The following is a 25,914-nucleotide window of genomic DNA, read 5'->3' on the forward strand; positions in this document are numbered from 1 at the left end:
GAGCCTATTGGCGGAGATTATAAGCACAAACTGTTGTTCATGTTTCCCCACCAGTAGAGAAACATTGTTTTGATTAAAAATCTGCAAGTTTGCGGGGTTGCGAATGCTAAGTCGCGACCATGTGGTGATCCGCTGTATTTGTGCCGAGTGACAGTTGCAATTTAAAATGAGTTACCAAAATTACAAAATAAAATATACAATTACACAAGCTTGTCACATTCTTGTTTCTGGGCAGCCATAATAACCTCCTGAAAATGAAGGAGTATCTAGTGAGCCAACGTTTAAAAGTATTATTTTAAGTCATTTACTTTACCCTGGATGTGATTTGAGCAGACAAGTGTGCTTATTGTTCATGTCAGCAAACACCACAGGATGCATCCCCTCCTATGAGGCAGAAAGGCAACATTATAACACTATCATGCCTCCATATGAGCCCCACAGCTGCTACCTCCTGTTCTCCCGTCAGCATTGTTGGCATCTGCCGATAAACGTTTTCCAATTCTGTTTTACAGACATTTCGCCAAAAAAGTGACGGCTTTGAGGTCTCATTCGTTCATAGCAGAGCGGACATTTTCTGGGTCATCCCAGCAGGCGATAGATTGGCTACATGGAGGAGAAATGGCTGCGTTAGCCCAAAGGAAGACGTTTCTCAGAGACCATATGGCTTCCTGATTCTAGTGCAAAGGATACGTAAAGGCAGTGTGTGTTACCTGAATGGTACGGTCATCGAGGACAGAACTCTTGGATTCAAAACTTTCAGAATGATTACGCTATAAAACAACTGCGTTAGAGGAAGATTTGTCACAAGCGCATGCCTCATTGCTTCATATTTAATCGTGTATTCATTCGCAAAATTCCTGAGGCTTCGGGGTCTAAATGAAGTTTGCTTCGCCAATGCTGACATGCATTAATGAGGCAAAATGCTGCATGTGCCTTTAAGAGCTCTTTGTGGCACTCCACATGCCTCTCTCAGAGCCTCATGAGTGTTTGTTAGCATCAGCTCTCTTCACTGCTGACGTCTTTCACGTCAGAGGTAGGAGTAGACGAAGAAATGTTCCTTTTCCCTCTTCTTGCTGCTATCTCACAATGACGGAAGACGGATGTTTGGACAGGTTATTGACTATTTCTGTAATTCCTGCGCAAACAATGACGGAGCCAAGGGATCAGATGAGGAGAACTTCACTCATTCAGAACAACTTGAGGAGAGTGAGCCGCACAGAAGACAGCAGTCCCTATCCCATTCCTGGACTTGCGACAGACTTTCTGCACATGAGAGTGAAAGAAGGAAGCAAGATCCGTAATTTACTGTGCTTTGCGACGGCTCGCATGCAAGGCGAAGGCAAAAACAGCAGTGGGACGTCGCTGAGACAGGTGGTCTTCACTGGCTCGGACAGAGGGGTCACTAAGACGATCACTTGTGTGGAGATCCTCAAACGCAAAGTGGCAGGACTCCACCAGGTGTCCAAGCTCTACTACAAGACAGTGAATGAGGTTTGGGAAGGTTCCCAACACAGAGACACGGGTATAACCACACAGAGGACAGTCCCTGCCATCTGTATCCTGCTCTCCAAAGACCCTCTCAATCCTCAGGAGCCCGGATACCAACCTCCACGATCTGTGAGCACAGAGGACACAGGGGCATGTGGAGTTGTGCTCAGGACACCTCACAGTCCACCGTCAGCTAAGAGACCACGCATGGAAGATTGGAGCAAATTTGCTACTTCACCTCCCAAACTGTGCCTCCATTGACAAGCAGATTTTAGGGTGGCATGATTGAGTTACCAGGACAATAACATGGCGAGAGAAAGTGCGTGTTAACCCCTTTATAGCACAGCTGTTCAACTGGCAGCCTAGACAGAGAAGAACCAGCCTGCAAGTACGGTCAAAGGCTCTTTGACAAGCGTTTTTGCTGTTGGTCCTTGAAAAACAGCAGAGCAAAAGAGACTACGACCACCCTCCAGACAGGGAAGCTGTTTCTTTTGCATCCATTTTCTATACCGCTTGTCCTCTTTAGGGTCACAGGTGAGCTGGAGCCTTGACGGAAAAAACATAAGTAAATTATGAAGACATAAAGATGTAGAAATGGTGTGCTTTTTTTCAACAGTGGTACATGTACGCCGTATTAGACTTCTTCAAAATACAGTCAAACTTGTCTATAGCGGCCACTAGAGGGAGTCTGCAAAAGTGGCCGCTATAGACAGGTGGCCTCTATAGACAGGTTGGCATCCAGTTTAAATGTTGACCAGTAGAGGGGACTGCGGATAAAAGTTGTACAACAATACTAGGCTTGTTATTATCATGGTTCATGGTTTTAATCCTGAACATGCATATGAGTCAAACAGTAGCACATCACATAGTACAATTCACAATTTTGCATGTCCAAAAAGGAGTAGGAAGAAGCAAAGCTTATTTAATCCTACCTCTCATCAGTTGCAATACATTTATTCACCTCTTGTTCTTCCAAGTGTACTTTGTAGGTCTACATGACAATGTAGTGCAATCATAGCCAAGGTTTTTACTTACTAAAAGGAAGCTAGAGGCTTAATAATAACTGATAGAATATATCCACCACCCACAGAACAAAGCTGTGCTAGTAATGTCTTACGCTTGTTTTTAATATTTTACTTTTTATACGGCAGAGTGTCATTACAGCTTTAGTTCATCAGGAAGTGACGGTGGGCGTCCCGAGCAGGAGAGCTAGGCTCAGTGCTAGCTGTGAGTTTGGAGAGAGTTGGGAAGTGTGTTTATGTTGGCGTGGATGTAAAGTCCTGCAGTGTTCTCCGCTGTTAATAAAGCCATTAAAGTGCCTCGGCGACGTGAGTCTCTCCTTCCCCACAACAAGCAGCATTACAGTATTGACCAGTGCACACCAGGAAATAAACGGTGTCATTTCTTACAGGCATTGGCTGGACAGCTATGTAGTGGGGCTTGTTTAACCTTTGCCTTGTGGGCAAGCAGGAAGGAGAGACGATGCTGAGAGATGTGTGTGTGTTCTGAGCTGCTGTCTGGTGGCCGCGTTCAAGAAATAAAGTTGGCAGAAGCAACAGGAGAAGTTTCCTTCTTTGCTTCGGAGCTGAATAACACTGACAAGTTAACAGACTAGTAGCGAACGGAAAAGAAGACGGCTTTGTTTGTGTCGAATACAGAAGATGAGGACTTTGATGGATTTGTGGATGAGGATTGATGAAAAATAACGTGAGTACATTCTAAAATACAAAAACTGGAAGAAGAAATTCTAAAACAAGACACAACTGATGAAGGGAATGATATCATTGATAGGAATCTTAATTCTATGTTTCTCACTGCTGTAACCAAAAAGGAGATCACTGATATTGTTAAACATTTTAAGGCAAATGATGTTTTTGCCTTAAAATTGACTGATTGTCATGGAATCGAAATGGAAACAATTAAAAGGGTCATCAATGAGATCGCAGACCCGTTAACATATATTAGTAACTTATCATTTCAGACTGGAATATTTCCAAGCAAAATGAAAACAGGTTCCATGGTTCCAATTTTCAAAAAAGGAGACAAACACCAATTTACAAATTATCGACCAGTTTCCTTGTTAACACAATTCTCAAAAATTGTGGAGAAGCTATTTAATAATAGGTTGGACAAATTTATGAATAAGAATGAATTATTGGCTAGCAGTCAATATGGTTACAGAGCCAACATTTCAACTTCTATGGCACTGATTGAAATTACGGAAGAAATCACTACTGCCATAGACAATAGAAGATGCGCAGCTGCAGTATTCATGGATCTGACAAAAGCTTTCGATACAATTAATCACACTATCTTAATTTCAAAATTAGAAAGGTACGGAATTAGAGGTTTAGTCTTAAATTGGGTTAAAAGCTACCTAGCAAAGAGGAAACAATTTGTAAAGCTAGGAGAATATACATCTGGGAGTTTATACACCACGTGTGGAGTACCCCACTGTTTAACTTGTACATTAACGACATTTATAAAGTAACAAACAACTTAAAATTGGTCTTATTCGCGGATGATACCACCGCTTTCTGTTCTGGTGAAAGCACACAAGAACTCATTAAAAAGGTCAAGGATGAAAAGGTCATATTAAAGTCATGGTTTGACAGGAACAGATTATCCCTGAATTTAAGTAAAACTAAAATAATGCTATTTGGTAATAGTAGAAAGGACACGTACGACCAAATACAAATTAATGGACTGGATATTGAAAAAGTGGAAGAATATAAATTCCTTGGGTTTGTAATAGATGAAAAAATGAGTTGGAAATCTCATATTAAAAATATACAACAAAAGGTGGCGAGAAATATCTCTATATTGAATAAAGCAAAATATGTTCTTGACCAAAAATCACTCCACACTGTGTACTGTTCCTTAGTACTAGCATATCTAACGTATTGTGTGGAGATATGGGAAATAATTACAAAAGCAATCTTCACTCACTCACTGTACTGCAAAAAAGATCTGTGAGGATCATTCATAATACCAAGTATAGACAACATACAAACCCTTTATTTTTAAAATCACAGATATTACAATTTGCAGATTTAGTACACTTTCAAACAGCTAGAATAATGTTTAAAGTTAATAACAACTCGTTACCCAAAAACCTAATAAAGTATTTCTCTATCAGAGAGGAGAAATATGATCTTAGAGGAAAATTAAACCTAAAACATTTATATGCGAGAACTACGCTGAAAACCCGTCGCATTTCCGTGTGTGGAATTAAATTATGGAACGGACTGAGTAAAGAACTCAAACAATGTACAGAGATGAGCACATTCAAAAAACAATACAAGCAGTTGATGTTTGCTAAATACAAGGCAGAAGAGTCTTGATTGTTCTGTCAGGTTTGTTATTTTTTTTGTTTGTTTAAGAAAAAGAAAAAAAAAAGAAAAAAGCTTTGTTCTTTATTTATTTATTTAGTATTGTCATTATTATTATTATTATTATTAATGTATATGTATATATATATATAATTTTTTTTTTTTTTTTTTGAGGAGGGCTGTCTTACCGTTATCTATTATGTGTTATCCTGACTATCACAAAAAACATGACATGGAATGCAGGAAGTGAACAACATATACTGTACTAGATGTAGATTTGGATGGGGGTAGGATTAAATAAGCTTTGCTTCTTCCTACTCCTTTTGGACATGTGGAACTGTGAAATAATGATTCATGAGATGTATTCCATTGGAACCTTCATGTTCAAATAAACTAAACCAAACCAAACCAAACCAAAATACTTCAATAAGTACAACCGAACTCAGTTTTGCTCCCGCTGCCGCATGCATGCTAGCGTATGTTTTTTTTTTATTGTAGCGTCGCTGGGAGCACGTCCTGTTCCCAGCATACTTTGCGGTAATGTTTTGGTGCAAATGTTCTTAAAGTTACATGTTTGACCAGGAAATAGCAAGCTCAAAAGAAGACAACTTTTTTATGTGGAACAACTGACAGTTTGTGTGGATCTTGTGAATGATTGTGACTGAGCTAGGACTCAGTAATTAAAGTCTACACACAACGGCTTCATTGATTGAAAAACAAAACTTTTTCGTGCATGAAGCTTCTACTTGAGTTGGTAATTTGGCCGCTATATGCGGTCAGATATTGACCAAGGGAGACAAAATGGGTGGCCGCTGGCCGCGTTAGACTGGTGACTGCTGTACACAGGGTCTATAACATGTACATTTGCTGGGGGGATTTTTCAGTGGCTGCTATAGGCAGGTGGCCCTTCTATAAAGGTGGCCGCTAAGACAGGTTTGACTGTACATAAAAGTATTATATTTGTACCCCCCTGCACGGTTTCTGATGCTATTTGGCATGAAAAAGCCAAAAATCACACCCATTTTGAGCTAAAATGTCAGGAACCTTTGCCTCATTGGACATAAAGATAATAATCCCGTGACCGTAGAAAAATGCCAAATTTTGCCGTTTTTTCACCCAAAACTTTTGATACAATAGGGATAGAACAACATAATGGGTATGAAATTGAATCATTTTTAATGTTCTATTTGCAGAAACAATTCAAGTATACATTTGAAAAAAAAAAAAAAAAAACAGATCATGTCCACAAAATTATCCAAATTACAAAAATATTGTGGTCATGTCGCAATTAGACATCACAGTCACTTGTTCAGAGTTTGCTTCTTGAAGCTGTCAAATGGCTCACGGTTGTATTCCACAGCTTGAAGCAGGTACCCTCTCTGTTGACAATCTGTAGTCATGATGTTTGCAAAATCGCTCATCATCTTGATTCCCCGCTCAGCAATGTCATTCGCTACTTTCACATTCCAGACATACTCCAGTGCCTTGTTGCAACCATCACGGCCTGACCATGTGGACACAGGTCGCAGGAGCCACTCGATGCCAAGGGTGTCAAGCAGAAGATGACTCTCTGGGCCAATCAGATCCGGTACAGTCGTCTTGGCTGTAACCTGAGGGAACACAGGTCTCCCTCTCCTGAAACTATCTGGCTTCTCAGTGGCGTGCAGCTTAGTGGCAACGTCCTGTTTATCACCATCACTGAGCCTGGTGCTGAAGAGAGCAAATGGCACAACCTCTTGTGTCAAGTACCACCTGTGGTTCTGAAGTTTCTGAAGCACCGCTTCTGCAATTTCTGGGTCGCTTCTCTTGAACTTGAGCATGTCCTTCCTGAATTGCAGATCATTCACGGGAGCATCAGCAGCAAACGTTGCAGTCATCCACATTGGCGTGTAGAACAGAGACAGAAAGACATTGAGGCGTTCCAGCTTTGCCACAGTGTCATCATCATAGTGCATCTGTTCTGCAAACATGTACATTTTCATGGAGTAGATATTCCTGGCCAACCATCTGGCCTGATGGATGGCTCCAGGATGACTCCAGTGGATGCCACGAGGAGGGGTCCCACCAAGCAGTATGACTGTCAGCTCTGACATCTCACGATAATCTGCTCTTGGAGACTTCTCAGAAGTCAGTATTCCCTGGAGCAGCTCCCCACACTCCTTCTTCTTCTCCTTCAGCCATCCTTGTCTGATGGACAGGTTCCTGGGGTTGTCTGTAGTAAGATCTGTCCATGCATCCTTGAATGCTTTGAACCGTGGATTGTCTTTTACTCTGATTTTGTACTCTGTCAACACCCCAAAATGCAGATTTTTTTCAGTTTTTTTCACTAAATATCAGAAAAAATACTTGTGTAAATGTTTCTATGCATACTATTGTATCAGTCAGAGTGTAACTACTTTCTATAACCTGCTTGTGCAAATTTATTATTGAAAACATAGGTGGAAATAACCCTCTGAATGCTGTGAAACCAGAATTTCGGAAAATGTGCCATGAAATTGTGAATGTGCAAGGATCCACTGTAAATAACTTAATTGAACCCTTGCTTGCCTGTTATGGAAGTGGACTATGGGGAGGGGCTGCGAGGGAGGACACAAATGTATTGTACTTGAGCGCGCTCCCTTGTGTGACAGGCTCCTAAACTTAAGACAGAAATGTCTGGACTGTGCATTACACCTCACAGCTTTTTGAGTCAATGTTAACATCTAGACATGGGTTGATAGAAAATAAGGTTAATATATAATCACATTGTACACATCCGTACTGAGATGTTACTTACATTCATTTTAATTGCCATATGATGCTTCTGGGTTCTAATCTCATGTCATCTGGTAGATTATTAAAGTGGAATCCTTCCAAATATCACAGACTATCTAACAGAGTATGAAGCTATAGTATATTGCAATAAATTAAAAGTGCTTTCTGCAGTGCCATTCATAATAAAATGCCCAAACCAATGGATGTTCAAATTCAAGTGACGGTCTTTTTAATGTTTTTTTCATGGTCACTTTTAATATTGTGGCGGACACGAGAGGGCAGACATCTCACCTGTTCAAGTTGGGCTGGGGGGGTCGTTTGTAGACTGTTTTGGTAGCGTAAGCATTGGCACCATATCGGAGTTTCCTGTCTTGACGTTCTGTTGTTGGCGGTTGGATAATAAAGACCTGCTCGAGACCAACACTGCGTGTTCCTTCCAACTGCCACAATATAACAATGGGAGGGCGAGAGCGCTGACCACACGGCCAAAAGTCCGGACTGTCGACCGCGTGTTCAGCGTAGCTCTTAAGGCAGAGGGAGTGAGGTTTACCAACGTACACTTGCACAGCCTCACAGGCTGGCATCCGTTACATATGGACTATAACAATAAAAGCGAGTATAGCGATAAACTACTTGACATTGTAAATAATTTCTTGTTTTTTTGTTTTGATTTATTGAAAATATTTCCTTCTCGTCATCAGTCATCAAACAGCAGAAAACATGATGACGAAAGAACTGATACCGTCGTCCACTGCAAATGACACGTTTTCGGACAATAAAACAATTATACTGTTTAACCCAAGTAAACTATTTAATCCCCCCCAAAAATATTGTCTGAGTTTTAGAAGGATGCATTGGTGTGCTTGTGTGCCAATCAGTGTGCAGTAGATAAATATGCTTCGGTTTGGAGCTCAAAGTCAAAAAATGTGCACAATGAGAAAATGACGTCACAACGGAGTTGTTGGCTTCCTGTTGCGGAATCTGACCGGTCCGCGCCGCTTCGCCGTCCCGCATCATGTTCAGAGCAGCCGCCCGCCTTTCTTTCTCCGGTTTTCGGAGTTTGGCCCATACGAAACCGGGGTGTAAAGGTACTATTCATATTTATTTCAAGGGCACTAGGAGCCAACGGGGTTGGTTCAGTGAAGTACTCGTGGAAGGAGCACAGCTCCCATGCTGGTTAATGTTAGCCCCCACAACTATCGGCGACAAGGACTAACATGAATTACACGTAGTTTATTTTACAGAACAACTTTGTAACCTCGAATTTCCTTTTTCATTAACATTCTCCTTGAGCCTGTGATGCGTTTGCATGTTAAAACCCCGTTGCTGTGCTTGTCTCTGTGTGTGTCCTTGTCGCGACCCAGTTGAAACTCCCATTTCTCGGGCCTTGTGGTAGCGCTGCTCATGCTAACAGCTTTAGCTAACCTAGCATACCCAAGCAGCGTAAACATTAGGATGTCATCGATTATGTTTTTGTCTCTATCCACTTTGGATGCTTTGTAGGTCGTCTTGACAGTGCATAGTTCGCCCTTTCTCGTAAACCCGTATTGAAGACCACAGTCGGTGTTTGAATGACATGGTGACTATCTGTCACGTTCACCTTGCAGCTCTGTTGGCCTCGAGGTGCTATTCACACGGGAAACAAGAGACAGATGAGGAGTTCGATGCCCGCTGGGTTACCTACTTTAACAAGCAAGACATTGACGCATGGGAGCTGAGAAAAGGTAAGTTGCAGAAAAAAAAGTTAGGATTGTCAATTGTACACTAACAACCCGAGGAACCCCCATGCAGACCCTCCAGGATTGTGCCGGCTTTTTTTGTGATAGATGCGGGCTGAAATACACGATTTCGCGGAAGCTTTTCCCAAAAGTTGCAGCAAAAGTAGAAACGGAATGAGGGGTCGAGATCTCGCGAGATTAAAGCATGACAGAATTTCTCGTTTGGAGAAAAGCTCTCGTGGACCGTGCATGTCTCATCTCGTGAGTTGGGTGCCTAGTGACACCCCTACTGTACATGGGTGCTTGTTGCGCTAAAATTGCAGGAGACAATGAAAGTTGCAGTCAATGGTTGAGATTTCCCTCATTTCCCTCATTTCCCTCATTTTCCCTCATCGGAATGGTGGTTTGAGGTTTAATTTGGACCCTGTGTTCAGCAGGTTACTGAGACCAAAACCCACAGCTCTTAGTCTTGCAAATGAGGTGAAGGCAGGGCCGAGCCAGAACAATAGATGCTAACAAGCCAGTATCAGAGTCGTTCATACCCAATTCAGGGAGCGACACTTCCCTTTTATCGTAGGTGTGAATAACAGGATAGGATTATACCACTGCTCCGCCCAGGCTTAGTGTAACGAACCAATAGGAGGAGGGTGTTGGCACACCTATTCCGCCCACTCTTACTGTATTTAAGGCCTAAGCTACCAGCACTTATTAGTTTGCTGACGAAGCTCTTCGGATGAGGAGCGAAACGTCCGACACCTTCTACACAGAAGTACAGATGACGTCTCAAGAAGCCTTTTCCTCGATGGACAACTCCTGTACGACTGAGAGCCTACACAGACGCATTTCCCTCATTTGTTGAAAAATAAGTAATGAATGAAGAAACAAAAAGGGCAAAAAGAAAAGGACAGCATATTACCAACATGGCACACAAAAATGTGCAAAATAGGCTTCACTCAGCTGCAACAAAGTACACTTAAAGGAAAACTGCACTTTTTTTGGAATGTTGCCCATCATCCACAATCCTTATGTAAAACATGAACACATATCATTCGCTTTTCTGTGCGCTCTAACGGAAGAAAACAAGTTGGCATGAGCCAAGCTAACATTGCACGTCCTGGGAGGTAGCTATCGTGACAATGCAGCCCAGGTGCATTGATTTCACATAGCCCACTTCCGTTAACAACAGCAGTATAGAAACGAGGACGCTTCCAATGTCCGCTGAAGACTTGTACTCCAGTCCTCGGGTGTAAAAAAAAAAAAATGATCGCAAACAAGCATCTTGAGTCGCCGTCGCGAAATTGAGAGACAGCGGTGTCCACTCTTCCAGCTGTCCTGTTACAGTTGTGTTTATGTCAGCTGCTACAGTAACGGTATCGCTGTAGCTTGGTTAATATACGGCTGGGGTGTCCAAACTAATGAAGTGAAGTTGTGTTCGCCATCTGTCGCCCATCGCTCCCACGGCGCTCGCAACTTCCCTTTGAACGCCGTGTTTACACCGATGTCCATCGGTTGGAGTTCCTTCGTCAAGCCTCCCGGAATTATGTCAAGATCCGAGTTCATTTGCTGCACTTGGTTTTTCACAGCGGCTGTGAGATGAGCACGCATGGAGTCACAGATCAGCAGGGGTGGTGACGCGTGGGAAAACATCCGGTCTCTTTCCGTACACGTCACTCAGCCACTCAGCCATTTTCTCCTCATCCTCCCAGCCCTTTTGATTGGTCTTAACGATGACTCCGGCTGGAAACCTTTCTTTAGGCGGTGTCTTCCTCTTAAAAATCACCACAGGTGGCAGTTTCTGTCCATTACCACAGCAACCAAGCACAACAGTAAAGGCCGACTTCTCGTGCCCCGTTGTGTGTATCGCTACCGTGCTGGTCCCCTTCTTCTCTACAGTGTGGTTCACCAGGATGTGAGCAGCATGTCGTCCATGTTGGTGATGTGGTTGGGCTGGATGTGTTTGTCTGCGATGTTTTTACTGCAGTAGGAGCGGAAGATGGCCAGCTTTCCTTGTAATCCGCCGGAAGCTGCTGCACCATGCTAGTCCTTGCCCGGATGAATAGATGGCACCGTTTTGTTGATCTTGAATTCTCTTGCGGCTGCTCGATTCCCATGTTCCTCCTCGTAACTGATAGCTTGCAGTTTAAACTGTGCTTCATCAGCCTGTTTCTTTGTAGGTGCCATTTTTGCAGGTCCTTTGCCAAACCAGTGTTTTGCACAATGCACATACCGGAACTATATACTACCTACTGGGGGCGTGCCTTTAGCGTCTTCTTTCATGCTCACCCTTTCGCCCTTGGTGTCCTGTCTATTTTGGAGAAAATTTAAGATTTTAAGTGCGCCTTATGGTCGTGAAAATGCGGTAGTCAAAATGTATGTGCCTTGGCCATTAGTTCCTCAGTAACTAGTGTCTTTTTGTGTACTTTATTGTAAAGTGTCTGTGTAGGCTCCCAGTCGTACAGGAGTTGTCCATCGAGGGAAAGGCTCCTTGAGACGTCATCTGTACTTCTGTGAAGAAATTATCTATTCTATCTATTCCATCCACTGTAAAGATGAGGAATGCAAAGAGCACTACATTGGGGAAACTAAGCAAATGCTCCAAAAAAGTCCCAACATCGCAGGGACAATTCTAGTGGTCCTCAATCAGCAGTACATCTACACCTTAAAGTAGCCAATCACTCTTTTGAGGACAGCGAGGTAAAGATTTTGGCCAAAGAAAACAGATGATTTGAAAGAGGAGTAAAGGAAGCTATTTTTGTCAAACAACAGAAGCCATCATTGAATTGGAATGGTGGTTTGAGGTTTAATTTGGACCCTGTGTTCAGCAGGTTACTGAGACCAAAACCCACAGCTCTTAGTCATGCAAATGAGGTGAAGCCAGAACAATAGATGCTAACGAGCCAGTATCAGAGTCGTTCATACCCAACTACAGGGAGCTACACTTCCCTTTGTTCGGAGGTGGCAGGAGAGGATTATACCACAACTCCGTCCAGTCTTAGTGGGAGGAACCATAGGAGGAGGGCGTTGGCACACCAATTCCGCCCACTCTTACTGTATTTAAGGCCTAGGCTACCAGCACTTATTAGTTCGCTGACGAAGCTCTTCGGATGAGGAGCGAAATGTCCGACACTTTCTTCACAGAAGTACAGATGACGTCTCAAGAAGCCTTTCCCTTCTTGTAAAGTGTGACCGTGTTCGTGTTTCACATCAGGATTGTGAATGAAATCTCCAACAAACTGTTATGCCTCTGCTTGTTATTAAGGAAGGTGTAGTCACCGATGCAATTCCAACTGCATATGAAGGATATTTTTTATGACGCTCTTATTTACACAGACGACATAAGGCAAATTGCGTTCATATTTTGAAGGCCGGAAGTATGTCCTGTGTGTGTTGTCTGTCTGTAAGAGGTGCTTGGTGCAACTCATTGTCATCATTGGGCATTGTAAAACTCTACTTACATTAAAGCACAACGCGGCGAAAATATAGTCATCCAGCCCGAGTCTCCTGCATACACGCAACCGCACTAGCATGCTAAACTAAGATAACGCTGCTAGCTTCCATTCACGCAATGTAAGAGGAGGTTCCGCCAACCTTTGCCGGTGTTTATCGCCATTTTAACATGTTTAGTTCGGGAGGGGGCGGTTTAGTGTTTGTCATGATTTTATGCCATGATTGAGCGGTCTGCCGAGTAAATAAAGATGTTTATCATTTATACCGGTATGTCGATTGTATGAAAATGATCGCCGCACCGCCATACAGACATGTCTGCGGTGTACCGTGGTGACGTCAGTTTCACATTGGATATTTGGCTCCGGAGCCACAGCGGTAGTTTCCCCTCACTGTGCCCAGACTGCTGTAATTGTGCTGGGAGCTTGCATGGGAAGTGCTGCTGTAAACCACTGGTTTATATTAGGGACCGTCAATAAATTTGTATTGCGTAGAACAGTTTGTTTAAAAAAAATTAAAATAAAAATTAATTCTAAATCACACACCAGATTGATCTATAACCATCTCATAGGATTAGTCCTACCCTAAAGTGGTTTGCACACCCATTTTTCCAATTTTATCTTTTATTGGTTGGACTTTTATTGGATTGGGGACTTGACTCACAGAGGTTTGTTACAAAAGCTGGTCATGCTGTGTAATAAAACGGTAAATTCTGCAATACTTGGGTTGCATTATTTTTAATGCTTTGAAGAGCTGTTTTCATAACCATATTCAATTCCACAAATTCATGTTTGTAACAAAAGCTTATTTTAAAAAAGAGGAGATTGGAGTGTGGCTCGGGACATCTCTAATTTGTATAGTATAATCTGTATTCTGTCTGTCACTAACTGTCAGGCTTTATTTCTGACTGCTGCATGGAATAAGAATGGTTTGTCCAGTGCCTTGCTAACTGCCTGCCATGAGGAATGTTGACTTCTAAAAGACAATCACTCTGTTTTTCAGGAATGAACACGCTTATTTGTTACGATCTGGTACCTGAGCCAAAAATTCTTGAGGCAGCACTGCGAGCTTGTCGGAGGTTAAACGACTTGGCCAGTGCAATCCGAATTCTGGAAGCTGTGAAGGTGAGATGAAACACTGCCAGCAAGGATATTTGCACTTGTTGTGCTTTGGTTGATGCTGACATGCTTCCTGCCTTTAGGATAAAGCTGGCCCGCACAAAGAGATCTACCCGTACCTTATTCAAGAACTGAGGCCAACATTAGACGAGCTTGGAATCTCCACACCTGAAGAGCTCGGAATCGACAAAGTATAAGTAATGGGTCTGATCCAATGTTTCTTTGACTCTCTGTTAGATGTCAGTCTTTTGCAATGAGGATATGTTTGTATTGCAGATCCAGTGAGAGCTGGATGCCCTCCGAATGCAGAATCACTGTACCTTCATGTTTGCCTCATCCGTCTGATATTTAATTTGACCTTTTTGTTCTTTGGCTTGTAAAATATGAATGAACTTAATAAAGGAAAGTATCTGTAATGCGTGATAAAAGTACTTCAGAACACTTAAAAAAAATAATTGTTATAAGTACTCCTCGAAGGGAAAGGGAGAGATACAGTCCAAACTGATTTGAGAGACTGCTCTTGCTGGCTGCGCTTGTGTGGCTCACTTTTTGCCGCCTGGGGGCGGCGTTTTCACATGTTGACGCAAAGCCATTCTGTTGCATGTGCTCAATCTGCTTCCATTGCATAGATTGTACATGATCATAAAATAAACGTGTTCAAACGGCACTGTGCTTTTGTATTGGAATCGGTGCAAGTGAATGAGACGTTTTTGAAAAAACGAAGTTCTAATTTTAATACGTCTGGCAATTGTCATGCCTGTCAATATTTCAAATTACGGTAGATTTTGTCGTCTCAAAAGAACCAACTGCGAACTGGTGCATGTTATTGTACTGCCTTGCTTTTCTTTTGAACGCCTGACTGTGTTGCGCCGGTGTGACCTGGAATGTTCCGAGTGGACCGGATGCTGTGCCGCTGCTCCGTTAGCGCCGAAGAGGGAAAGTTAAAATACGGGAAACCATGCACTGGCAAAAGTTTGCCCGTTTATTACACAGGCGTCTTTTTTTTTATTTATTATTTTTTTTTATTCTGAAGGCCTGCCTTTACCGGCATGTTTACCGTTAGCTGTTTTTCTTCTCAGGTGTAGTAACACAGCGGGCTCGATTCAAATCCTGATACTACGGTTAGTCTCTGATCGATACCACATTGACGAGACGTTTCCATTTATGTTGTCTCAACGCGGCTCTGCAGAACATTAGTTCAGACTAGCCGCTGTTTCCACTTGGACACATTTCACTGCAACACACAACTTTCCGTGGAAGAGCTGTCAATCAAAGCGCCTCTTGCGTGAACTGCACGCGGTAGGTAAGTTTTCCGTGATTACTTCAGACCCGTAACCAGATATTTTTCGGGGGGGGGGAGCAAAAAAATCTGAGTGAACAGGCGGAGGGTGTCCCCCCTCCCAGAGCAGGGAAAATTTTCCATTTGGAGCCCGAAAAAACAGTTTTCTGATACATATTTTGGACAGACATAATGTAACCCAGCTGTGTTTTTGTGTGATTAAAAGAAATGTTATTTTTCTATAGGTAATGTTCAGGTATTAATGCCACTGTCGTTATCAGTTAAATAATGTGCTACTAAATTTTATACATTCGTTGTTTTATTATAATTGTATGTGATTGTCTTTATAAGAAATGGACATCTTTACGACAGTATTGCGACAGTCGTTAATTGGTTACCATGGTGCCCCTAGTGCAATTGCATTGTTGATTCAGGGTCCCAAGTGACAATTATATCTCAGTCATTTTATTTCCGATATCTTTCCCACAGACCGTTGTTCTCCACTGAGAAGGTGCTTGACATTGAAGGTGCAGCTGGACAAAGAATTCCTTATGTGGGCTATGTGGAAGTGGATATTCGGTTCCCTAAAGGTGCATGTGGCACAGACAAATGCTTTCACATTTTAGCATTAATAAGCCCAGACCAATCTTACAACAACAAGTACCCTCTCCTTGTTGGCACAAACACACTGCGCCCGATGGTTAAGAATTGCCAAAAGCAGGGTGGAACACAGTTTCTGGACGTTCTTCCTATCCAGGCTAACTGGGCGATGGCTTACACCGAATGTTCTAAAGCTACCGACTCCCAAACAAAAGATGCCAAAGTTCTGCGCGTGACTCTGAGTAGCAAAGTACCTGTACGTATAAAGCGTGGTGAACTTCGCACAGTGAAAGGCAGCTGCCACACTAAATCACCTGAGGGGTTTCAGGTGCTTGTAGGGGCTACAGATGAAGTTCCCACACCAGGTGGTCTGATTGTCTATAATCAGATAGTGGATGTAAAATCTGAATCCCACAACAAATTTAAACTGGCTGTACGAAATATGTCCCAACGTGACATTACCTTGCATCCAAAGACAACCATTGCTGAGTGTTTCTTAATTGACTGGGCTGTGCCTGTTGTGCTCTCTGACCAGAACACCCTGTCAGATATGTCTGAGCCGCAAGCATATTCCCTGCTGGTGTCCCAGGATGAAAAGGTTAACTCAGCTGTTGATGCCCTCCATCTGGATTTCAGTGACAGCCCCATATCACCACAGCTGAAGGAGCACATAGAGGCTAGAGTCATGATTTGGATGTTGGCAGTATTGCAGGGATCACCCATCGCATAGAACTGGAAGATCTACCCCACCGGGCGTTTCCAAATTCCTTTTTTTAATGTATTTATTTTTTTTTAAAACATTTAACATTGAAACTGTAGCTGGCGACATGCCTTGCAGTGCTAATGTGGCACGCTTGAGTTGCCAAAATAGTCCGATGCAGTCTGTAGCTTTGCAATCCAAACACAACACATCAACACACGCCGTACAAAGGAACCCGCCTGCTGCACCATGTGGGCATACAAATAAATATCTACGCACAACACCCATGTTTTGCCATGTGTGTCGCACTTAATGTTTTATTTTTCATATTTGACACTGTTGTTGCCGCTGGACTTTCCAGCATGCCTTGCGGGCATTAGAAAGAACAGTTTCAAGTTACGTGTTATGCTTAGCGCTTACTTGTTGTTTATCACCCACGTAGTGGGAGTAGTTGATTTATGGCAGGGGTGTCCAAACTTTTTCCAGCGAGGGCCACATACTGAAAAATGAAAGGATGCAGGGGCCTCCACCAACACAGAGATATGCTAAGAAGCTAAATGTGCATTTCAGCGTTGTAGTAGAGGTGAAATGCTGCTAAAAATGACGTTTTTTCCGTAATAATATGAGTTTATTCTTGTGAAATGGCGACTTTTGTTCTTCATTCAATTGTGACTTTTGTTAGTATTTTGACTTTATTCCTGTAGCGTTACAGCTGTTTTTTCCATTTCTGCTGTTTTTTTAAAAAATTTTCAACAATTTCATTTCAGCATTCCTTTTGTGAATTTTCTTCTTGTAATTATAACTTCATTCCCAGAATATTTTTTATCTTTTTAAAAAAAATATGTATTTTTTCTTGATTTCAACATTGTTACTAAAATGATATTTTTCCTCATATTACAAGTTTATTCTCGCAAAATTGCAACTTTTTTCCCATTAGAATTTTTTGTTTTTCTCTTAATATTTGGATTTTACTTGATTTTTGGTCAAATTTCTGCTGTTTTTTTTTTTTGTATAATTTTCCAAATATTTAAACCTTCTTCTTATATGTTTTCTTCTCCTAATATTTTCACTTTATTCTCATGTTATAAATTTTCCCCTAAGCTAAGTTTCCAAAATGTACAACTTTATTCATTGTTTTTGACTTAAAAAAACAAACTTGAATATTTCAACTTCTTTGCTACTAAAATGACATTTTTCCTCATGCTCTTTCTTTATTCTTGTGAAATGAAACTCATCTCTTAATATTTTGACGTTTGTTTGATTTTCCCATTTTTGCTGCTGTTGTTTTTTTTTAAATTTCCTTGTTGAATTACATTTTTAGACTGTGCCTCGGGCCGCCAAAATCACAGCCTCGGGCCGCACTTTTGACACCCCTGATTTATGCGATGCGTTAACTTGCTTTGGATGTGTCGTGTTTTCGTTTCGTCGGGCCTGAGCGAGCACGTCCTTCTGTTTCATGACCCCATACATAGACGGCCCCTCTGCCAAAGTCAAAAAGTTTGCCCACCCCTGCCTTATCCTCCATCAGTAGTCACCATAAAGGGAAAGCAATCATTCTTGTACGGTACAGCCCACCACATTTGTCATCATTCGTTTCAACCGTCGTACATAAATGGTTGTCGATGACGTTGCAATCATTTATTCGATCATTTACACAAACTGTATGTAAAAAAAATACACATCCAGTCTGATGGAGTTACGTTTACACAATTTCATGCGCATCTCCAGTCCATTCCACCTGAAATTACAACAGATTCATAACCACAGCGCGACTACGTTGTCAGAGATGTTAACTGCATTGGTTGCGGATGTGTACTGCGTGACCCAGAAGCCGTGGCGCTTTGAGGGGAAACGGGAATTTTGCACATCGTCGAAGTGATGAGGGAGCAACGGTGGTGTGCTAATAAAGCAACAAGTTCATCGGTATTGTAGTTGTTAAGCAAGCAACAAACATCACATGAACTGATTAGATCAGGGGCATCCAAAGTTTTTCCTGCGAGGGCCACACATTGAAAAATGAAAGGATGCAAGGGCCACTTAGATATTTTGTAGAGCAGCACATGCAGATGTGCTAAGAATTGATTTTCTGTATGTTTCAAGAAAAATCTGCGTCTCAGCTTTGTGATGTAGTGTATTATTAGTATGAATTTTGGTCTTTTTCCCCCCCTTTTTTTTTTTATTCCCACTTTCATTCTTCAATCATCTTCAGAAATGTTGTTTTTGTAACATTATGACTTTATTCACATAATATTTTGACTTTATGCTCATAACTTTTTTCCCCAACCTAATTTTCCAAAAAGTCAAACTGTATTTGGTTTTGTTTGTTTCACATAATACGACTTTTTTAAATGTATTTTTGTTCTTTAACATTTCAACTCTGCACTACAAAAATGGTATAAGTTTTTTTTTTATGCTCCTAAAATGGACTTTTTCTCATTAGAATACTACTTTTTCCTCCTAATATTCTGACTTTATTCTTGTAAAATTACGGCTGTTTTTTCCATTTCTGCTGTCGTTTTTTTTTTTAAATATTCCATCCTATATTATATATATATATATAAATATATATATATATTATAATATTCCATCTATTTCAAATTTCTCATTGTAAATGTTCTTTTCGCGATGATGACTTTATTCCCATAAGGTTTGTATTTTTTTTTTTATTTTCAGTCTCGTGTCATATCTTTTTCCGCAACCTAATTTTCCGAAAATGACAACTTCATTTGTTGTTTAGTTTCTCATAAAATTACAACTTCAGTGTTTTGCTCCTCTGACCTGTAGCTGTAGCGTTTTTGGATCCTTGTTAAAACACATTGCTGCAGTCATCGCAGTTTTACCAAACCGATAGAAGTCCAACTTTTTGTGCAATGGTTGGCTTCCTCTGACTTTTGGGTGCAGAACATTTCGACGGTGTGGATTTTCTCGAGGAGAACACGTGCAAACATACAGACTTCAGCGTCTCTGCAAGCTGTTTGCTAGCGATGAACACATCGGGAGATACTGTAGTGTGGGCGTGCGGCATGAAAGAGCTTGCCAACCAGGACGCGGAAGACAATGGGCGGGTTCTCCCTTAGCCATTCAGGTTGCAGAACACAGTGGACCTTCATAGGGTGTAAAAACAAAAAAAAAGCAGGAAAATACTGCAGTGCCGCACTCTCTGGGTTAGTTTGATTAGTGCCACAGAGGTTGAAATGTTAGCTTTGTGTCCATATTGGCTGTCCGTGAGTGATACATTCTTATTTACAAATTTGTGTACCCTATTGCTGAATAGCTTTTCAATGATTTTAGAAAATTGCGGCATTGAAGAAACTGGTCGGTAGTTTGTCAGTTGACGTATGTCTCCAGTTTATGTGTCTCCAGGTTTGAAAGTTGCTGCTACTTAGCTGTGTTCATTTCATTTAGGAATATACCCGTCTCATGATAAATTACTGACATACTGTTGGTCAATGGTTCTGCGAACTCATTAATTAACTTTTGTATCGTTTCCATTTCAATTCCATTGCAATCAGTTGAAATGGTGACTGGTTCATTTGATGTCAAATACATTTTAAGAGTATAATTGTCACACTCTACTGTGACACAGGTTTGTTACCATTTAAGTTTGTCTGCAGTATGCTTATTCTCTGTTCTGTCTTGTCCTCTCATGCCTTGTGTGTTGGACTTGCAGATGCAGACACCTGGGCTGGGCGGAGCTACTGGTCCCCTGCAGCTGTTCATCATTTAGCACCCTTATTATTCCCTCAGCTGCTCCTGGCCAATGCTGGATTATTACCTTTGTCAGCTCCCACTACCGCATGTGTGTTTTATATTTTGGACTCACCTCTGTTCAGGTCCTTCAGCTGCCGTCCTGCAGCCCAGTAGCCCGTCCAGCTCCTACGGTGGAAGTAGCCGAGTGTTGTTTGTGCCTCTTGGGTACCCACGGCGCCTTTCCTGTTTTTGTGTGCCGTCACCTTCAGTTGCTGTTTTGTCTCCCTTATTTGGACTAATTATTAAACCGTTTTCACTGCTTGGACTCTCCTGTGTCTGCATCCTGGGATTCACCCGCATCGCCTTTCCACGGCGTGACAATAATTGTAGAAAAATGAAGTTTTTAATCATTCACGGCAGGAAAACACGAGATCAGCAGCATAAACAATAGAGAGAAATGATAAAAGGGTTGGACGGAGTCAAGCTTTATTATTATTATTATTATTGTTGTAGATTTATAGCACACACAAATAGTGATGATGATGATGATCATTTTCTGCTTCCTTCTTATAGTTTCCACTTCATTTCCCTTTTATTTCCACTGGCCCTTCTCGTAGTCCCACTGGGAGGAGAAACCTTGGACCGGGTTGATCCTCATGTCCAGCATCCTCTTCACCTGTTTGGCCTGCGACTCGTCATCAAAGGTTGGCGGACGAGGCGGGTACACTGGTTGGACAACATGATGTTACATTTATGTATTTACATCTTATTCACTGCAACAGTATAAAGTCAGCGTAGATTGGAAAACATGACGTTACATACACTTTGTAGATCTCATGACATCTAGACATCCACAAAGTGATTTGCTCTCGCTCACCCGCGGCAAAGATGAAGTGGTGAACGGACGTTTCAAGCCCCACACGGAGATGCAACTTTCATCTTTATTATTCTAATTACGGATAAACTAAATCAGTGGTAAGATGCTTATATCTACAACAAAAGTTATGCGTTCACTTGTAGCGGCTAGTCATGTAGGAAAGAAGTGACGCTTTGCGTCATGAAAGCCGCTATGGAAATGTGTGTTTTCTACACTTTTTAACAATTATTTCATGCACTCACTTTTGTTTTTGCTCCCATTTTTTATGACATGAACTCAAAAGATCTAAAACGTTTTCCACGTAGACAATATCACCATTTCTCTCAAGTATTGATAGTGAGCACTTCTCCTTTGTTAAAATAATCCATCCCATCTCACAGGTGTGCCATATCAAGATGCTGATCAGACAGCATGATTAGTGCACAGGTGTGCCTTCGACTGCCCACAATGAAAAGCCACTCTGAAATGTGCAGTTTTATCAATGCCACAGATGTCACAAGATTTGAAGGAGCGTGCAATTGGCATGCTGACAGCAGGAATGTCAACCAGCGCTGTTGCTCGTGTATTGAATGTTCATTTCTCTACCATAAGCTGTCTCCAAAAGCGTTTCGGAGAATTTGGCAGTACATCCATCACCTCATGTTGCAGCAGGATAATGCACGGCCCCATGTTGCAAGGATCTGTACACAATTCTTGGAAGCTGAAAACCCCAAGTAAACAAAACCGCACATTTCAGAGAGGATTTTTATTGTGGGCAGTCTAAGGCACGCCTGTGCACTAATCATGGTGTCTGATCAGCATCTTGATATGGCACACCTGTGAGGTGGGATGGATCATTTTAACAAAGGAGAAGTGCTCACTATCACAGATTTCAACAGATTTGTCAACAATATTTGAGAGAAATGGTGATATTGTGTACGTGGAAAAAGTTTTACATCTTTGAGTTCATCTCATAAAAATCAGGAGCAAAAACAAAAGCGTTGACTTTATTTTTGTTGAGTGTAATTGGATAATGTGCCCATTGCTGAAACCTTTCCATATGTTGCCTCGACTTGTCTTTTGCATAATCATTTTCAGTTCTTGTATATCTGAAACGTTTGATAGCAAATGCTAACAGGACATGAATCATTAATACTTTGTATAGTTGACTGGTTAGATTTTATATGTATGTTATATGTTGTATAGTAAGAGGTAAATCATTTTGACTTGTCTGCTGAAAAAGTGTGTGCCCCCTTGACATACTGTACATGTATAACATACGTAAATAGGCCTACTCATATTTAGAAATATAGTAAATATATATTTTTCTTCTACAGTACAGGCCAAAGGTTTGGACACACACAGTACAATTGCCCATTAATAAGGCAAGAAATTCCACAAAGTAATCCTGATAAGGCACACCTGTGAAGTGATAAACATTTCAGGTAACTACCTCACGAAGCTGACAGAGAGAGCAGCAAGGGTTGGCAGCACTATCAAAAATATATATCTATAAGACATGAAATATAACACATATTTAGAGTTATTTCACACTTTTCGGTTAAGTACACAATTCCACACGTGTTCATTCATAGTTTTGAGAATCTACAATGTCAACAGTCATGAAAACAAAGAAAACGCATTTAACGAGGTGTGTCCAAATGTTTGGGACCTGCTCATTTTAAAAGTAGCTCGCAGGCTGAAAAAAGTGTGAGCACCCCTGATTTATTCGTGCGAAAGTGAGCGGACACCCTGCTGCCTTCATGTGGTCACACCCCGAACACGGAAATGATGGCGCTTCTTTTCAGTGTGGTCGTAATTCATTTGCAAATGGTGCCAGTTCTTTCAACCTTTGTAGCTGAGTTCCACTACCTAAAATATAGGTAACTGCTTTGTAAAAGGAATCCGTATCTTTTTTTGGATTTGTTTCCTTTCGCACGGAGGCGAAAACCCCCCCCCCAGGAAACCCAAAGGCGTCACATCAAACCACGTGACATCTTCGCTTTCTCTGATTGGCCAAGCGAATATCAACTGGAAAAAGCTTTGCTGTCCAAGTCAGTAGCTGAAAGAAACAGTACTTTGTCCTCTTCAATAATAGTATGGATACTCGAAGGAGTAAAGTACAAGGATAAATAGACTACAACACTTTTTTTAAAGCACGCTTTGCGCAGATATCATCCTGAATACAACGTGCTGTTAGCATACATGCTAAACCGGGAAGTCAATGGGTTTTTTTTTTACTTCCCTGAACGTCACCATTTGATGTTTTTACGGTCAAACTGGATTTTTTGGAGGTGGGAGCTGGGGGTTGTTGGGTTTGTATTACCACAGCTCACAACTGTTTGGGTAAGTGATGTAGTTAAAATCAGTAGTGATGGGTCGATGAGGCCTGGTGAAGCATTGTGACACATTACCCAAACTGTATCGAAACCGTGTTAGTACTGTGTCGCTACGTTACTCAATACTGACATCTGCTGGGGGTTTCGCTGCCGTGACACATCAGACACGTCACTTCTATTGACTCTTTGTGGGTGCAGTGGAGCTGACGCCGGACTGAAAGGCTGTAACTAGCATGCTAATGCCTAGCCCTGACCAGCTGACGCCGGACTGAAATGCTGTCATTAGCATGCTAACTGTTAGCTTGTTAACACCAAGCTAAGTGTCAATGTAAGCTAATACCTGAGAAAATGACTACAATGATAAAATGCTAATGATAACATTGCTAACATTGGAAACGGTTAGCATTCTAACACCTAACACCCACTGTAAATTTTTATACTTAATAGCAAAAAAAATCTAATATGCTAATTTTAGCATCCTAGTATTGCTAATGTGATAGCTGTCAGCAAGGTAACACCGGACATTAAAACACCAAGTTTTTACCTTTTGAAAATAACAAAACAGCTAACATGCAATTTTTTGCATGCTAATAATGCTAACATGCTAGTAGTTACCATGCTAACACCTAGAATAATAACACCTAGAATAATAACACTCATTATAACACTTACTCATTATGTAAGTTTACACATATGAAAACGGCTTACATGCTAACATTAGCATACTAGCAGTGAAACTGTTAACTAAGATAATACCAGAAAAAATGGCTCCAATGCTAAAATGCTGATGTTAGCATACTCGCATGTCAACATTGAACATGAAAACACTTGTCTATATGCTAACAAGCGACTAGCTAGCATGGTAACACCTAAACTGAAATATGTTTTTATATTTGAAAAAACAGAAAAGCTAACACCGAGCATGCTAGTGCTGCTAACATGCTAATGTTAGTTACGCAGGCTTGTAGCCGGAGCTCGACACATGCGCCGACACGTCGATGTTCCCGGAGCCATCACTAAAAATCAGACTAAACGCTGCTGCTGTGAAAGCTCCTAAAGCCAATTAGAAGCAAACCAAATCAACCACCAGTGGAAGTCTTTGGCCACCGGATTACTTGGGAAGGTTCACGTGTGCGCAAACACCACTTTGGAGTTGAATTGGGTGGTTGGAAAGGAACAAAGTGCGAAAACGGCCTCAGATTGCTGTCTTCATGACTAAAAACAATGAAGGAAATGCCAAGAGCGGCGCTGTAGACCGACCATAGAGGGCCTGCCACCAGACCACCAGACCGGTGAAGCCCAGAAAGATGAAGAAGGCCCCCATGACCGTCTTCCACTCTGCAGTGGGCTGCCTCATCTCGGGGTAGGTCTGACGGAACATCAGGCGGTACACTAAAGAAGACGACAACCAAGAAAGTGACACTGCAGTGGCCTGGATTTGTTTGTTTTTTTCTTTGTTTTTTTTGGTCTTACAGGCTATCTTCTCCTCTTTGCTCAGCTGCTTCCAAGATCCTTTCTCCTTCTGTTTAAGGCTCTTGTCCACAGCACTCAGCTCGTCCTTGTAAGGCCTGTCCGGCAGCGGCGTGTCCACACGGTCCCAGTACATGGGCTTGGACATCTGCTCCACCTGGCTGACGTCTGCTGGAACATGATGAGTGTAAATACCGTACACTCTTTCCTCCAAGTGGAGGACTGAAGTATCTCAACTATAGACTTTTGCTTGGGCCTTACCGCGACTCGCCATGGTGGCTCTGCTGCTGGAGGTCAAGGCCGCTGCCATGCGTCTGCTCAGGAACATCGTTCCGGCACGTCCCGCTGCTGTCGTCAGGCCAAGCATCTGCAGAAGACCCGAGGTGGCCGACTGGTATCACATCCTCGCATATATGCAATTAATGTCAATTATACCAAAACCAACTCGCCTTTGGAGTTGACTACAAGCTGCACAGATTGCACAGACGCATTTTGTGCAACCCGTACGGATACAAGAAGGAACAAAAACAAAACAATACAACCTCCAGCACACTTGAACTACCTCAAAAGTCCACATTTCAAGTCCATTTGTCACGCCACTGTAGGCACGAGGTATGGAAGGAAGTCACACGAGGGCAAAGGAAAAAATGTAAATAGTGAAAATGGCGGCTGCAAATTGGCAGCTTGTCAAAGTTTGAGTACATGTTGACCTTGTAAAAGGAAAAAGAAGTCACATGACTAACACGGTATCTCTTGTGTTCAAGGTCAAAGGCTGAAGTTGCCTTCCGTGCATGCAAGCAACGTCGGACACATTTCAGGAGTATTTATTTGTCCTCTGCGTGTGTTTGTCATCTTGGCCGCACGTCCACCACTCGGGAGAGTCAGAGCGTGTTTTCTTCTATTTGCTCTTTTAACCCCGAAAACACTGCAACAGATATCACGTGCATCGTAAGAAAAGGTACTCACGCTGCTGCAAAGATCAGCAACTTCTTCAAGGAAAACCTTCTTCGTGTGTGTGTCTGTGTGTGTGTGGATCTCATGGACACTGCAGGAAGTGTCTTTTTAGTGGGCGGGCCCCAAGCACACAAGACGAGTGTGGGAATCAAGTGCAAAATGACAAGTAGCG

At 41.9% G+C, this 25,914-nt stretch overlaps 3 protein-coding genes across 6 annotated transcripts; 2 read left to right on the forward strand and 1 right to left on the reverse strand.

The window, feature by feature from the left end:
- The first annotated feature begins 989 nt into the window (after window positions 1–989).
- Window positions 990–7,791, forward strand: LOC129181199 (ribonuclease P protein subunit p25-like). Of its 2 annotated transcripts, none has more exons than XM_054776018.1 (2): window positions 990–3,195; window positions 6,291–7,791. In XM_054776018.1, the coding sequence occupies exon 1, from the start codon at window positions 1,087–1,089 to the stop codon at window positions 1,747–1,749; it is 663 nt and encodes a 220-aa protein (XP_054631993.1). In that variant the 5' UTR covers window positions 990–1,086; the 3' UTR covers window positions 1,750–3,195; window positions 6,291–7,791. The 2 variants fall into 2 exon arrangements, with proteins under 2 accessions (XP_054631993.1, XP_054631994.1); XM_054776019.1 differs by having other exon boundaries at window positions 6,659–7,791.
- A 729-nt stretch (window positions 7,792–8,520) lies between these two features.
- Window positions 8,521–14,521, forward strand: LOC129181366 (cytochrome c oxidase subunit 5A, mitochondrial-like). Of its 2 annotated transcripts, none has more exons than XM_054776495.1 (5): window positions 8,521–8,662; window positions 9,182–9,298; window positions 13,739–13,860; window positions 13,938–14,051; window positions 14,131–14,521. In XM_054776495.1, the coding sequence occupies exons 1-4, from the start codon at window positions 8,590–8,592 to the stop codon at window positions 14,049–14,051; spliced, it is 426 nt and encodes a 141-aa protein (XP_054632470.1). In that variant the 5' UTR covers window positions 8,521–8,589; the 3' UTR covers window positions 14,131–14,521. The 2 variants fall into 2 exon arrangements, with proteins under 2 accessions (XP_054632470.1, XP_054632469.1); XM_054776494.1 differs by having other exon boundaries at window positions 13,938–14,045.
- Window positions 14,522–20,584: 6,063 nt separating this feature from the next.
- LOC129181319 (cytochrome c oxidase subunit 4 isoform 2, mitochondrial) lies at window positions 20,585–25,914 on the reverse strand. 2 transcript variants are annotated; one of them, XM_054776375.1, is made up of 5 exons: window positions 25,755–25,914; window positions 25,050–25,155; window positions 24,792–24,956; window positions 24,579–24,710; window positions 20,585–20,849 (listed from the first exon to the last, which is right to left on the reverse strand). In XM_054776375.1, the coding sequence occupies exons 2-5, from the start codon at window positions 25,153–25,155 to the stop codon at window positions 20,716–20,718; spliced, it is 537 nt and encodes a 178-aa protein (XP_054632350.1). In that variant the 5' UTR covers window positions 25,755–25,914; the 3' UTR covers window positions 20,585–20,715. The 2 variants fall into 2 exon arrangements, with proteins under 2 accessions (XP_054632350.1, XP_054632349.1); XM_054776374.1 differs by having other exon boundaries at window positions 24,792–24,959.

Source organism: Dunckerocampus dactyliophorus, chromosome 5 (genome assembly GCF_027744805.1).
Source record: "Dunckerocampus dactyliophorus isolate RoL2022-P2 chromosome 5, RoL_Ddac_1.1, whole genome shotgun sequence".
Taxonomy (NCBI): Eukaryota; Metazoa; Chordata; class Actinopteri; order Syngnathiformes; family Syngnathidae; genus Dunckerocampus; species Dunckerocampus dactyliophorus.